This window comes from Daucus carota, chromosome 5 (assembly GCF_001625215.2).
Source record: "Daucus carota subsp. sativus chromosome 5, DH1 v3.0, whole genome shotgun sequence".
Lineage (NCBI taxonomy): Eukaryota > Viridiplantae > Streptophyta > Magnoliopsida > Apiales > Apiaceae > Daucus > Daucus carota.
Window position 1 is genome coordinate 34,295,199 of NC_030385.2, and position 14,645 is coordinate 34,309,843.

The 14,645-nt window shown below is 33.5% G+C and overlaps 1 protein-coding gene across 1 annotated transcript; it reads right to left on the minus strand.

The window, feature by feature from the left end:
* Positions 1 to 10,485: 10,485 nt before the first annotated feature.
* LOC108221636 (protein VAPYRIN-LIKE) lies at positions 10,486 to 12,370 on the minus strand. Its single transcript, XM_017395500.2, has one exon. It carries the CDS (start codon positions 12,098 to 12,100, stop codon positions 10,691 to 10,693), a length of 1,410 nt encoding a protein of 469 aa, XP_017250989.1. The 5' UTR covers positions 12,101 to 12,370; the 3' UTR covers positions 10,486 to 10,690.
* Between the last annotated feature and the right edge of the window lie 2,275 nt (positions 12,371 to 14,645).

The window sequence follows — 14,645 nt, forward strand, 5'->3', positions numbered from 1 at the left end:
AACCTGCGAACTGATTTTGACAAGGGCCCTGCACGTCTCAGGTCCGCCCCTGGATTTCAGATATCTGTTTTACAAAAGAAACCATCAAACATGCGATACTCCTCCATCAATTAGTTGTTGTAGAAGGTACTGTGGTTTACTAGCTTTGCATCCCATGTATAAGACTCCTGCTTTGAAATGATCTAGAGAAATTCTGAAGAACTCCAGTATACAAGACTTTTATGTTAGCATATTATTTTCTGAGTACGCGATCTGGGTCCATGTGTAAAATGCAAATGTCATTAATTAATTGATCTGCTCATGTGCTACTTTATTTAGTATTAATTTTAGAAAAATTAAAGAATGCAACTTACTGGGCTATGGCAAACTCTAACTCATGTTCCGCACTGCAACACACGTTCACGTATTTAAAATCTTAGACACGTAGTTCTGATGATATAGTTGAAGTTCAGATATCTAATTGACACAAGTTCTATTCTCTTGCACAAGGATTTACAATCTGAAGGCTAACCACACTAATACTCATGATTCAGAGTTATGCAAGACCTTTAGGCCTTATTTACAAAACGCAAATCCTGAATATCTGATCACAAGTTATCAGATTAAAAAACACACCTCAGTACTCAGATATACATGACACGCTAAATTCTATACATTGATTGATGCAATTTCTTTCTCCTCACACGAAGGGGTTACAAGGGAAAGATGGTTCTTGAAAGAATCCAAATGCAATGGAACCACACCTTTGAGACCCTTCATATTTGCTTTTGCTCCGTGTCCAATGACTCCAATCAAAGCCAAAGCCACACTGCCTCGCACGCAGTTGTGCAAAAAGTCAGAGAACTAAATGGCTACTGATTTTCGGCCACTGACTCTGAATGCCAAAGTCGGACCGGCAATGGCACAAAGTTGAACTTTCAACTCTGACAGTCGAAGTTGCGGAAAAAATGATTCCCAACTTTGCCCAAAGTGCCCGCTTTGGTCATTCAATTCGAGGCATCTCGAATAGGCCACACATCAAAATTTTGGTTGGTGATCTGTGTCACAAAGGGAAATCATTGCTTAGATTGCACACCTAGCATAACAACAGATAAAATGTGTATGAGCAGAGCTGCTTAAAAAATGACTTATACAAACTGAAATCGAGATAGATAGTACAACATAACAAAAATCATGGAATCGAGATAATTAATAATCATGTTTAAGGTTTAACCAAGATGGCACCGGATTATTTGTGGCGATTATTAGCAAGATGTTAATTAATTGTTAGCAAGATATTAATCAACTAGGTGTAAACCTGGGTGCTGTTGCAGTGGGTTTTGAACTGGAAACATCACGGCATATCCTGGTACAAAGTTACAGAGACATAAATTCAGGTTGTGCCATAAGTGTACCACTAAGAGCAATAAATTATATATGTAAGTGAAAAGAAATGCAAGAAAAAGTGTAGAGTCTGAACAACACGGAGATGCCTTTTATAGTGGTGGACGGGCGATATTTTTCATGTGGAGGCGATAATAGCGAGGTAATTCAATTATCATTTATTATAGAGGAAGGTGAGGCGATAGTCTCGAGGGTGTGGCGATAATAACGAGATGATCGATTGTCGTTTATGATGAATAACTAAGCACAAGTTCTTGAATAATCTTTATATCGAATTGAAATAAACAAATATTTACAATTTAATACCCCGAAAACTACTTTGATAGTTAATATGCGAAACGCAGAAAACTAATAACAAAAAAAAAAACTAATTCCATGATAGTTTAATTTTACATGTAACTAGAACACCCTAAAATAAATATTTGTAGACCTTAAAATCCGAATATATAATTATAACTTCCCCAAGTGTAGTTATGTAATTTTCTTCATGTAATCTCGATATGATTGTTGGGATGTAACATTTTGACTTTTCGGAATATTAAAACTAAATCCAAAACTAAATTACAACGAATTTATTAATTTAAAATTCTATTACAAAGATGACTATTATAAAGGCGCAGCTAAAATCTATAAATCCACGTGTCAAACTTATCCGAAATCTCATATCATCGAACTCCAATTAACACACGATGCATCACTTAAATAAAATGTATTGAACATCAGAGGTTATCGTACCTGTTGGCTGAAGAAGAGCTGTACGACTTATTCTTAATGTCAAGGGCTCTTTATATAGGTGCACAAACTCTAATTCTAATTAGGGAAGTTGATTTACAACCTCTCCAAGTAAATTCCAAATTTAAAATATTCTATACACACAATTCCTTAATTCTAAAAGATATCGATTTTCAAATCAATTCTACACTTATTTCCACAAATAACAAATATTATCTCTAATCAATTAGCTTGCACAAAAGGTTTCCGGAATATTTTAAATACAATAATTATCTAATTAAATTAATATCTAATATCTAATTAATAAATAAATCACGGATTTTACATGGGACCAGGACCTCGGCAGAATAAAAAATTTCCAAACTGAAGAGCTGCAATTAGTAGTAGGGGAACCGTATGACTATAGACAAAAAAGACTACAGTCATGAGAAAAATACAATAATACCCTCACGGTATTGCAACATGCAGTTGCCAAGCCATAACTGACAGGCTAAATGGTAACATCAAGATACTTAACTCTGCAACAAATCACGAATGCGTATCACTGTCGAAAATTATTCCTAAAAACTGAAATTACAGAAAAAGTTCGTATAACTATTAGACCATCTCCAACCCATGACACCATTTTGGTGTGAAAAATACACCAATTTGATGTGAAAACTACACCAAATCAAAATTTCACTCCAACCCATCAACACCATATCCTACACCAAAAAGAATCTATTACACATAAAATGGAATATTCTCTCTTTTTAAGTTATTTATATCAATATTGAATTTGTACTTAAATTTTAACATGTCAAATAAACAAGGACCTAAAATAATTATAAATTCATTAATAAATTCAAGAGGACAACTTAATTATATGAATTCCCGTGCTCTTCCCATATATGCTCGATCAAAGCGTTGTGAAGTTCAAAATGAGCTTCCTTATCTTTAATTTGTCGATATCTACTAAGAAAATCATGAAATTCGTCGTCTCCATTTCTTTCAAAAGTAATGCAAACTTTTTAGTTTTATTTAATTTATATTTTAATCATTGTGTATTTTCTTTTTAATCAAAGCTATTTAAAAAACATATCTTCTATATAAGAATATAAATTTATTGATATTTGGAAATAAATAAAAAACATGAGTAAAATAGTAAAGAAAGAAAATTTAAAACAATTATGATTAAAGAATAAATAATATAACATAAAACAACTTTAATGGGACATAGGTGGAATAATTTTGTTTTCATTAACATATGTGAGGGTATAGTAGGTATTTTGGAAAACTCCAAATTTGGTGTAAAAGTTGCACCAAATCAATACTTAGACACCAAATTTGGTGTCAACCAATTCATTTGGTGTCAACTTTACACCAATTTGGTGTTGGGTTGGAGTGAATTTGACACCAAATTTGACACCAAAATGGTGTTTTGGTGTTGGGTTGGAGTTGCCCTTAGAAAGAGAGAATCAGATATGGGTATTTCGACTTGCTTCAGGAGCTCCTGTATCACATTGCAAGTTAGAGTAACTCGAAGAAATATAAAAGACAAAGGTTGAGCTTAATTAAACTAGTAATGGTTAACAATAGCAAATTTCGTGAATTGTATGGAGGCAAGTACTGATGCCAAAAGATGTATGGACTTCATATGCCAAGGTAAACTGTCTTATTAATTTCTTTTGTTGCGGAATCATGGTACCCATTATTATGATATTGTACAGGGATCCGATTCATCGGAAGAATGGAAATTGGAACGTGGAAGGACTGAAATAGTATAGCAGAGAGAAATTCTTCTCATATTTCGGAGCTCCTAACAACTAACAGGAAACTCTCAAAGGCTTGTCTAAAAAATTTCTAGCAGTCACTATTAGGAATGTGTCTGTTCTTAAAATCTTAACTTTGTCAAAGCCCGTATTATGTTTCCACCATTGTCGGTTCTTGGTATCTTGGTTTTTCTGCCAATGACATGTTCAACAGTCTCGTTAAACTGAAGAAATTAAATAATTTCGGTAAGGGTGGCTCTGAGTATAAGCGGACAAGACTTGCGCCTAGGACCCAACGCTTAAAGGCCCCAAAATATTCAAATCCTTTATATGTAAAATGTTTGAAATATGCAGAATATATGTAGATTAGGGACCTGAAAACTGATTTTGACGAGGGTCTTGCACGTCTCAGGGCCGCCCCTGGATTTCTGATATGTGTTTTACAAACGAAACCTATGCATAGTATGTACCATGTGAAGTGATCAACAAACAGCAACATATAACGAAAGGTAACTAGCTAGTCATACCAAGGTGCATTTTTAACAAGTCATTATAACCATCAAACATGCGATACATCTCCATCAATTGGTTGTTGGAGAAGCTACCGTGGTTTACTACCTCTGCATCCCATGTATAAGACTCAGTTTTGAAATGATCTAGAAAAATTTCTGAAGAAGTCCAGTATACAAGACTTCTGTATTGGCATATTATTTTCTGAATTACATTTTAAATAATTTATAATAAATGAGGTCATAAGGTAAGTCGCAAGTATTTATTAAATTTTAAATTATTATAAAAAATTATGAATTATTAAAATATAAATTTAATAGATTATTTATTTTAGTGTTGAAATTTAATTTTATTTAAAAACTCATAATATAAAAAAGGGAATTTATCAAATATACTATTTTTTAGGATTTTATTTGCAAAAATACCATCTTCCTAAATTAATTGCATATTTACTAAACTAAGTTTCTAAATTGCAAAAATTCTACCCCCTCCCCCTGCAACTAAATGCAACCTCATATGCAACTGAATGCCTGATTTCAAGTTCCACTTTTCAAATGTTATTTTCGACCTCATCCTTCGAATCCATATATATATATATATATATATATATATATAGATTCTGAAAATCTGGTCGAAAATGACATTTGGAGACTGGAACTTGAAATCAGGCATTTAGTTGCATCCAGTTGCATTTGGTTGCATTCAGTTGATTCTATTTTGATCTAATGGCCCCGCCAGGGGCACCCATACATCAGTTGTAATTTACAGTTTTCAGTTGCATTTAGTTGCTTATGAGATTGCATATTCAGTTGAATATTGCCCCTGCGGGGCCTGCAACCCAAATCCACCACATTATCACCCCACCCTAAAAAAATTCAGTTGCTCATGAGGTTGTATTCAGTTGATTCTATTTTGATCTAATGGCCCCGCCAGGGGCATTCCAAGGATGAGGTCGAAAATGACATTCGAGAACTGGAACTTGAAATCAGGAGTTGCAGTTGCATATGAGGTTGCATATGGTTGAATGCAATCTCATATGCAACTGAAAACTGTAAGTTACAATTGATGTATATATATATATATATATATATATATATATATATATATATATATGGATTCCAAGGATGAGGTCGAAAATGACATTCGAGAACTGGAACTTGAAATCAGGCATTCAGTTGCATGTGGTTGCATTCAGTTGCAGAATGGAGGGGTAGTATTTTTGCAATTTAGAAACTTAGTGTAGTAAAACTGCAAATAGCTATTCTTGAGAAAAGTAAATTTGCAAAAATTTACTTTTTCCTATATATTTATGAAAAAACCCCTATAAAAAATCATATCAAAAAAGTATATTTTATTAATTTTTGATTTCAAGTCAGGTCCTGACTTATATCTACTTTAAACCGTGACTTATTATATGAACATACATTTTTCATTTTAAAATCGAAAATAGATTAAAACACAAACATATAAATCTTTATATCGAGACAAACACACTTAAAACCTTACTATTGATGAAATCATATGGCATTAGCAAAAAAATTGTACAAGTTGGTGTCACTATAATTATGTTATAGATAGGGAAAATGGATTTCTTCAGTCACCCAACTTATTGTGTGTTTACAAATTTATCATCAAACTATAATTTTTTTGTTTAGTTACTATTGTTAAGTTCGGATTTTTCTTAGTCACTAATGTTATGTTCATATTTGATTATTAACATTATGTTATTCTTTTTGTAGCATTATTAAAACATAATAATAGTCTACAATATTATGGTGATTTGATATGTCTCTATCTTTATATATAGTACTCCGTATGTCCCCTGCATAATTTACCCTGGAGGACAAGAGTTTGACACGCATTTTAAGGCTCCTAAATTATTTAGTTTCATAAATTATTTTAATTTTTTTCGAATAAAAATTTAACGTCTGAATTTTTATACACAAAAATTAAATCTCAAAATTAAGTTATGAAACTATCTTTAAAAGAAGTAAGAACCTTAAAATACATGTCTAAGTAGTGGAATAGAACTATAAAGAATGAGAGAGTAATAATAACATAAATGAACCACTACAATCGGGAAGAATTATAATTAGAATTCTAAAAAATCATTAAACCATCAATTTGAAATCAATGACTTCAAATAATTTATCATCTACAATCAATTTTCAAGCGAAGTCGAGTTAAGTGATACTATATTTTTGTGGAGTTCAACAACCAATTAAGATATCATATAAATCTCAAACCAAGATTAAGAAATTTTATGATTATCTATTGTATAAAAATAAGGAACAATACTATAAAAGTAGAAAACTAAATTTAATTTGAGAGTGATATCGGAGTGAACAAGTCAATTGAAATTTTAATACTTGAAAAACAATGCATTATAGAGGACAATCATCGAAGGTAAATTTGTCCTCTCAAATGATTTTTTTATCTTAAAAATTGAAATAAGTTCAAGTTATTAAGATTCAAAAAGATAAAATTTGAGTGTGATCTTGGGCTTAACATGTCGATTGAAATTTTAATATCAAAAAATGATGCATTGCATCATTAAATTCAACTTTATCTTTTTAGGAAGGATGAATTGTTTGAAGTTATTGATTACAGATTGATAATTTCATGAATTTCTAGAATTCTAATAACAATCTTTCTCGATTTTAATTTTTTTACAAGCTCATTTTATATTATTAATACTATATATAAAAATATAAACATACATCACATCATCAATATTAACATAATGTAAATTATCAAATCCGAACCTAACATTAGTGATTAAAAGAAATCTGAACCTAATATTAGTATTAAGTGATTAAAAGAAATCTGAACCTAACACTAGTAATAGTGAGTAAAAGAAAAAAAAAAGCTATAATTGAGTAGTAGGTTTCTAAAGTACAATAAGTTAGGTGATTAAAAATCTATTTTCCCGTCATACATAATATGCAATTGAAATAAAATCTTAGGCGGGAAGGACAAATGATCCAAGTTTCTTCCTAGAATTGTTCGTCTTCTCAGTGAGTCGACCGGCTGAACGCTTACTCCTAACTATAATCCGAAAAAACCCTATGGCCGGCCTAGAAAAAGTGTATGTTCCCATATGTTGGATCTTAAACTGTATTACTATCACATATCCCTCCTTCGAAGCATATGTGGAGCAACGACCAACTCCTCCACGGCTCCACCTCTGCAGGTGTTGCATCTAAATTTCTCTTCGAATGACGCACTGCCTCACCCGCAGATGTACCCCCTTTGGTCATTCAATTCCAGGCATCTTAAATAGGCCACACGTCAAATTTTAGTTGGTGATCTATCTCACAAAGGGCAATCATTGCTTAGATTGCACACCTAGCATAACATCAAAATAAATGTGTATGAGCAGAGGTGCTTAAAAATAGACTTGTACAACTGAAATCGAGATAAATAGTACAGTAGAACAAAAACCATGAAATCGAGATAATTAGTTATCATGTTTAAGGTTTAACCAAGATGACGCCGGATTATTTATGGCAATTATTAGCATGATGTTAATTAATTGTTAACAAGATATTAATCAACTAGCAGTGAACCTTGGTACTGTTGCAATGGTTTTTGAATCGGAAACATCACGGCGTATCCTAATACAAAGTTACAGAAACATAGATTAGGTCGTGACACCAAACACACTCCATAGACCATAAATGTAGAGCAATAAATTATATATGTAAGTGAAAAGATATGTAAGGAAAAGTGTAGAGTCTAAACAACACGGAGATGCCTTTTATAGTGATGGACGGGCGATATTTTTCATGTGGAGGCGATACTAGCGAGGTGATTAAATTATCATTTATTATAGAGGATGGTGAGGCGATAGTCGCGAGGGTGTGGCGATAATAACGAGATGACCGATTGCCGTTCATGACGATGAGCACAAGTTCATGAATAGTCTTTATATCGAATCGAGATAAACAAATATTTACAATTTAATACCCCGAAAACAACTTTGATAATTAATACGCGAAAACTAATATAGAGCCAAAAAAAAAAATACTGATTCCATTATATAGTTTAATGTTACATGTAACCAGAGCAACCTAAAATAAATATATGCGGACTTTAAAATCCGAATATGTAATTATATCTTCTCCAAGTGTAGTTATGTAATTCTTTTCCATATAATTTTGATTTGATTGCTGGGGACCCGAATCCTCGGCAGAATTACATTTTTCCAAACTGAAGAGCTGCAAGCCTCCAATTAGTAGTTGGAGAACCGTCTGACTGTACACAAAAAGACTACAGTAATAAGAAAAATACAGTAATACCTTCACAGGTTTTGCAACATGCAGTTGCCAAGCCATAACTGACAGGCTAAATGGTAACATCAAGATTGTAACTCTGCAATAAATCACGAATGCTTATCACTGTCGAAAAATATTCCTAAAAATTGAAATTACAGAAAAAGTTCGTAAAACTGTTAGAAAGAGAGAATCAGATATGGGTATTTCGACTTGCTTCAGGAGTTCCTGTATTACAGCTTAATTAAACTAGAAATGGTTAACAATAGCGAATCTTGTAAATTATATGGACATTAAGCGAAATCATCTAGTATTTTGGCATTTCATTTGACATTTTAATATTATGTCTGAATCATAACTTGATTGTTTCAGGCATAATCTAGAGTCACTAAACCTGGAAACTGAACCCTGTCAGCGTTAAACTACAAATTAATTTTACTACTCAATCTTGCTTCTGGCACGTCTGTTTTTTCTCCTGCAATATAGAAATGGATGAAGTATGTAAATCTTTAAATCACTGTGCAAAGTTTCTATATTTTATTATATTGCTAGAAATACTTGGATGTGATTAGATCATCTTGTTTCTAGTGCATCTGCTGGTATTACTAGAAACAGTTCAAGGTAGAATGGAGTGGCAGAAACTGGACTGACAAGTATTATATGTCTCGATCTGACAGTTACGGAAGCCCATACTGATGCCAAAAGATGTATGGACTTCAAATGCCAAGGTAAACTATCTTATTAGTTTCTCTTGTTGCAGAATCATGGTACCCCATTTATATGATATTGTACAGGGATCGGATTCATCGGAAGAATGGAACGTGAAACTTGGAAGCACTGAAATAGTTTAGCACAGAGGAATTCTTCCGGAAGAATGGAACGTGAAACTTGGAAGCACTGAAATAGTTTAGCACAGAGGAATTCTTCTCATATTTCGGAGCTCCGCCTAACAACTAACAAGAAACTCTCAAAGGCTTGTCTAGAAAATTTCTGGCAGTCACTATAAGGAATGTGTCGTTCTTAGAATCTTGACTTTGTCAAAGCCCGTATTATGTTTCCACCATTGTCGGTTCTTGGTATCTTGATTTTTCTGCCAATGACACGTTCAACAGTCTCATTAAACTGAAGAAATTAAATAATTTCTGTAAGGGTGGCCCTGACTATAAGCGGACAAGACTTGCATCTAGGACCCCAACGCTTAAGGACCCCAAAATATTCAAATCCTTTATATGTAAAATGTATGGAATATGTAGAATATAGTAGATTAGGGACCTGAAAACTGATTTTGACGAGGGCCCTGCACGTCTCAGGGCCGCCCCTGGATTTCTGGTATGTGTTTTACAGACGAAACCTATGTATAGTATGTACCATGTGAAGTGATCAACAAACAGCAACATATAACAAAAGGTAACTAGCTAGTCATACCAAGGTGCATTTTTAACAAGTCATTATAACCATCAAACATGCGATACATCTCCATCAATTGGTTGTTGTAGAAGGTACCGTGGTTTTTACTAGCTTTGCATCCCATGTATAAGACTCCTGCTTTGAAATGATCTAGAGAAAATTTTGAAGAACTCCAGTATACAAGACTTTTATGTTAGCATATTATTTTCTGAGTACGCGATCTGGGTCCATGTGTAAAATGCAAATGTCATTAATTCATTGATCTGCTCATGTGCTACTTTATTTAGTATTAATTTTAGAAAAATTAAAGAATGCAACTTACTGGGCTATGGCAAACTCTAACTCATGTTCCGCACTTTTGGCAACACAGGTTCACGTATTTAAAATCTTAGACACGTAGTTCTGATGATATAGTTGAAGTTCAGATATCTAATTGACACAAGTTCTATTCTCTTGCACAAGGATTTACAATCTGAAGGCTAACCACACTAATACTCATAATTCAGAGTTATGCAAGACCTTTAGGCCTTATTTACAAAACGCAAGTCCTAAATATCTGATCACAAGTTATCAGATTAAAGAACACACCTCAGTACTCAGATATACATGACACGCTAAATTCTGTACATAGATTTAAGCTCTTTCTTTCTCCTCACACGAAGGGGTGACAAGAGAAAGATGGTTCTTGAAAGAATCCAAATGCAATGGAACCACACCTTTGAGACCCTTCATATTTGCTTTTGCTCCGTGTCCAATCAAAGCCAAAGCCACTGGTACATGTCCAGCCTCAACTGCACGATGAAGTGGTGTGTAGCCCGAATTGTCAATCACATCAACATTAGCTCCATGATTAAGCAAAACCTTTACGCTCTCTGTTTGACCCTTGAATGCAGCTCTATGCAAAGGGGTCCAGCCATTTTGATCTTTTCCATTTACCTTAGCTCCTTCTGCAATACATCTCTTGATCTCATGAACATCACCTATTCTTGCAGCTCTATGCAGTGCATCCCCTAATTGTAACATATCATATAAATCTAAATGACCCTTTTCGACTGCTAGAGCAAATGCAGTTTGTTTCTCTTTAGTTAATGCATACTTCACATAAACTGAACAAGTCAACAAAAATTCAGCTGCTTCTACATGTCCAGCAATTGAAGCACAATGAAGCGGTGTCCAACCGTTTTGATCTGCTGCATCAGGATCGCTTCCTAGTGATACAAGAAATTGAAGAACTTCCACATGTCCATAAATTGCAGCAACATGAAGGGCTGTTCTGCCATGTAAATCAGCCAAATTCACATCAATATCTAAATAGCCTAGGCACAAAGTTTCCATCAAATCCAGTCGATTCATTGCTGCTGCTTCGTGCAATAACCGATCTTCTGAATTATCAACAACATAACCGCAATCAATCAACAAATCAAGCATATCAGATTTTCCAGATTGAATTGCCAAGGACATCAAAGACCGATTAGTGAAATCACATTTATTTACATCAGCTCCAGCTTCAATCAGCGTAGACGCAAAATAACAATTTCCACACTTAACAGCTGACCTCAATAACAAACAAAGCTCAGATTCATCACATGCTTTGATCGCCTTTGACAGAACATAAGCACTATCTATTTTCCTTGAAGGACTGAGGAGGAATTCCACGACTTGAGGACCGACAAAGGTGATGGGAATCACAGCATCCTTAAATATCTTAGGACCAGGTTTCGAAAACAGCTTCTGCAGTGCCTCCAGATTGGCTTTTCCAGTAGGAAGCATGGTTGATTTCACTATGATACTGTCCAGAGGAGTAGCCAGAGGAGGGTAATCAGATGGCTGCGACAAACATAGAGCGAAAGACGACGTTGACAGAGGAGGCAGAACATAGAAAGGAGGTGTTATTGACAAAACAGAAGGATTTGTAGTGGTAAGAGACACAGCCACAGCCATGGTGTGCATGAGATTAGTTACCTTAAAGGTGGTGGAACAAATTTCATTTCTGTTAAAGACTATGTTCACTTCTTTTACATCTAGCTTCACAAGTCTATCCATGGAGTTTGCTTAGATGATTTCAGAGATTTAGATGAGTTTGATTACTAGGAGAAGAAATATTGTAACATGGAGAGGTATAAAGATGGTGACAGATTGATCAAGTCTCCATGTTGGACATTATTTTAAGGTGATTCATTATATTGATATAAAATTGTAAATGATAGCTGCAGTTTTGTATGCATTGATAGTATTGACTTGGGTAATGTTGAAGGAATCAGCATAAGCATAGAAAGTGCAAGGAAAACCACAGTTTGGAGTATACTCAAACTTGTTTACCAGAACAAGAGACCATTTTTAAGAAATTTTTGAGGTATGAATGAGGTCTTATCATGAAATTAACCAAATTAAACACTATCTTTTAACTCCACTAGAATTGCTTCCTTAATTTGTCCCACAAAGTCACGGTATGAATAACGTACTAAAAATTCCTGATTTATCAAAAAAAAAAAAAATCAACAAATTCTGAATCAATAGAGCAGCTAATTAATCCTGATTTCCGATTTTTGCAAAGAGATGAGTACAAAATCTATTGTACGAACTTCAAATTTTTAATAGAGGACATGGTATAGAGAGTAAATGACCAAAATATACAAGAATAGTTACAAAGTAAGGTGTACATCACCTAACAAGATATGAAGAGCAGATAGCAAAACATACTAAGAGAAGAATACAAAGCTAATTGTATTATGCTAAGAAACTAACAATGGATGGAGACTAAAGAAACAAAATACTAACAACGGGTTCAAAACGAGGTGTACATCACCTAACTATGTACACATTAATGTGATTATAATTTGTGATAGTGATATGCTGTATACATCACACCTTTACTTAAAATATGTGATGAATAATCTAGAATTCAAGTGAAACAAGAACATGGATTTAAATATTGCAATGAGCTGATATTATAATGGATCAACTAAGAAGACCATTCAACCACTTCTGTTGAAAAATAGGCATCATTCTTGCATATTTATTTATTTATGTTTTACTTGTAACTTTGATGTAACATGGATATTACTGGTAAAACAATTTACAGAACCTGTACTTGATTTTACCGCTAAGAGGCAAATTGAGGGACAGTCTGGGGTTTGTTTGATTAAACAACAGCTGAAATCATGTCCAGGTCTCACGGTATCAATATCATGGCGCGCTAATATGGGCTTCGTTTAATAGTAATTTTTGCAAGCTTTATTCCAAGGCCCAAATAGTCCAAAAGGCTCTGCAAGACTAAAACTATTGTGAAGGGCCCAAAACAGATAGGCCAAGTTTATGCCCCAGCTTCTCCTGTTATAAAGAAACATTTTGTTTATAGGCACCCCTGTTACAATTAGCTTACTACAGGAGTCTACAAACAGATAGTATGAACAAAAAATCAAATGACTCCCCGAGAGCACTTTAATTAGTTTGATTAAGCGGGTGTTTGGCAATGACTTATTTATAAAAAAAGTGGGCTTCAGCTTTTTTCGTACCATTTGGTTAGCTGAAATAAGTACTTAAAATGGTCCTTAAGAAGCCAAGAAAAAAATCTAGGAAACCTAGCTTTTTTTTTGATTTGAAGCTTCTTTATAACTTATAAGTCGCGGGTATCCAAACACATTTAATAACCTATAAGTTTAAACTAATTTTTCATTTATAATCCACTTCTTTATTTTAAGCAATAAGTCACTTCTTTTAAATCCAGTCAAACGGTCCTAAAGACAATTGGTTAAAGTTCTTATTTCTATCTACTCTGTCCTGAGAGTGTTTTGTAATTAGAGTATAGTCAAGACTTCTCCACTTCCAGATTTTTAGCTTACAAGCCCTTTTAGCTTTGCCATCATCTTTTGTATTAATCTGTTTTTCAATAAAATCAAAAATCAAATTTTTTTGATAAAATCTTCTTGAGTACCATGTCATCAAGATTATTAATCAAACCCATATTTTAGAATGTCAGCATGTTATGTTGAAATTTGTGTATGTCTCATTACGGGATTCAATAATTTATCGGAAAAGGATTTATATGTTTATTTTGTTTTAAAAAAACAATTTATTTATAAAAAAAGATAACTGGATAAAATATTAATTATCTATATCGACGGAATTTGTTATATTTTAAGACACATATTTTATTATTTAAATTATAAAAAATATATATACAAAATTATTTAAATACAATAACAGATAGACATAAAATTTCATTAAATATCTCCATGTATTTAACAGATACCCGAGAATACTGAGATTCTGAGAATGAAAGCCCCTAGCTGGTCTTTTATCTATAAATCAGTAAAAATGTAATGGCTGATACATTGAGTCATTGAGAACTGAAAAGTCTTGTTTTCCATGGCGGAGTGGCAAACCTTCAAATAATTTGATCTCCTTAAAGGGATCCATGTATCTTCCATTTTTGCTCATGGCAATCGTCATTCTTGCTGCTTCGATTACCATTACCCATGCAATTTGTAAGCTAGATACATGGACAATTTACATACATTTAATATTATGCGAACATGATACATGTCATCTGACTAGGTCCATTACCTTGCAATATTAAATTAAGATG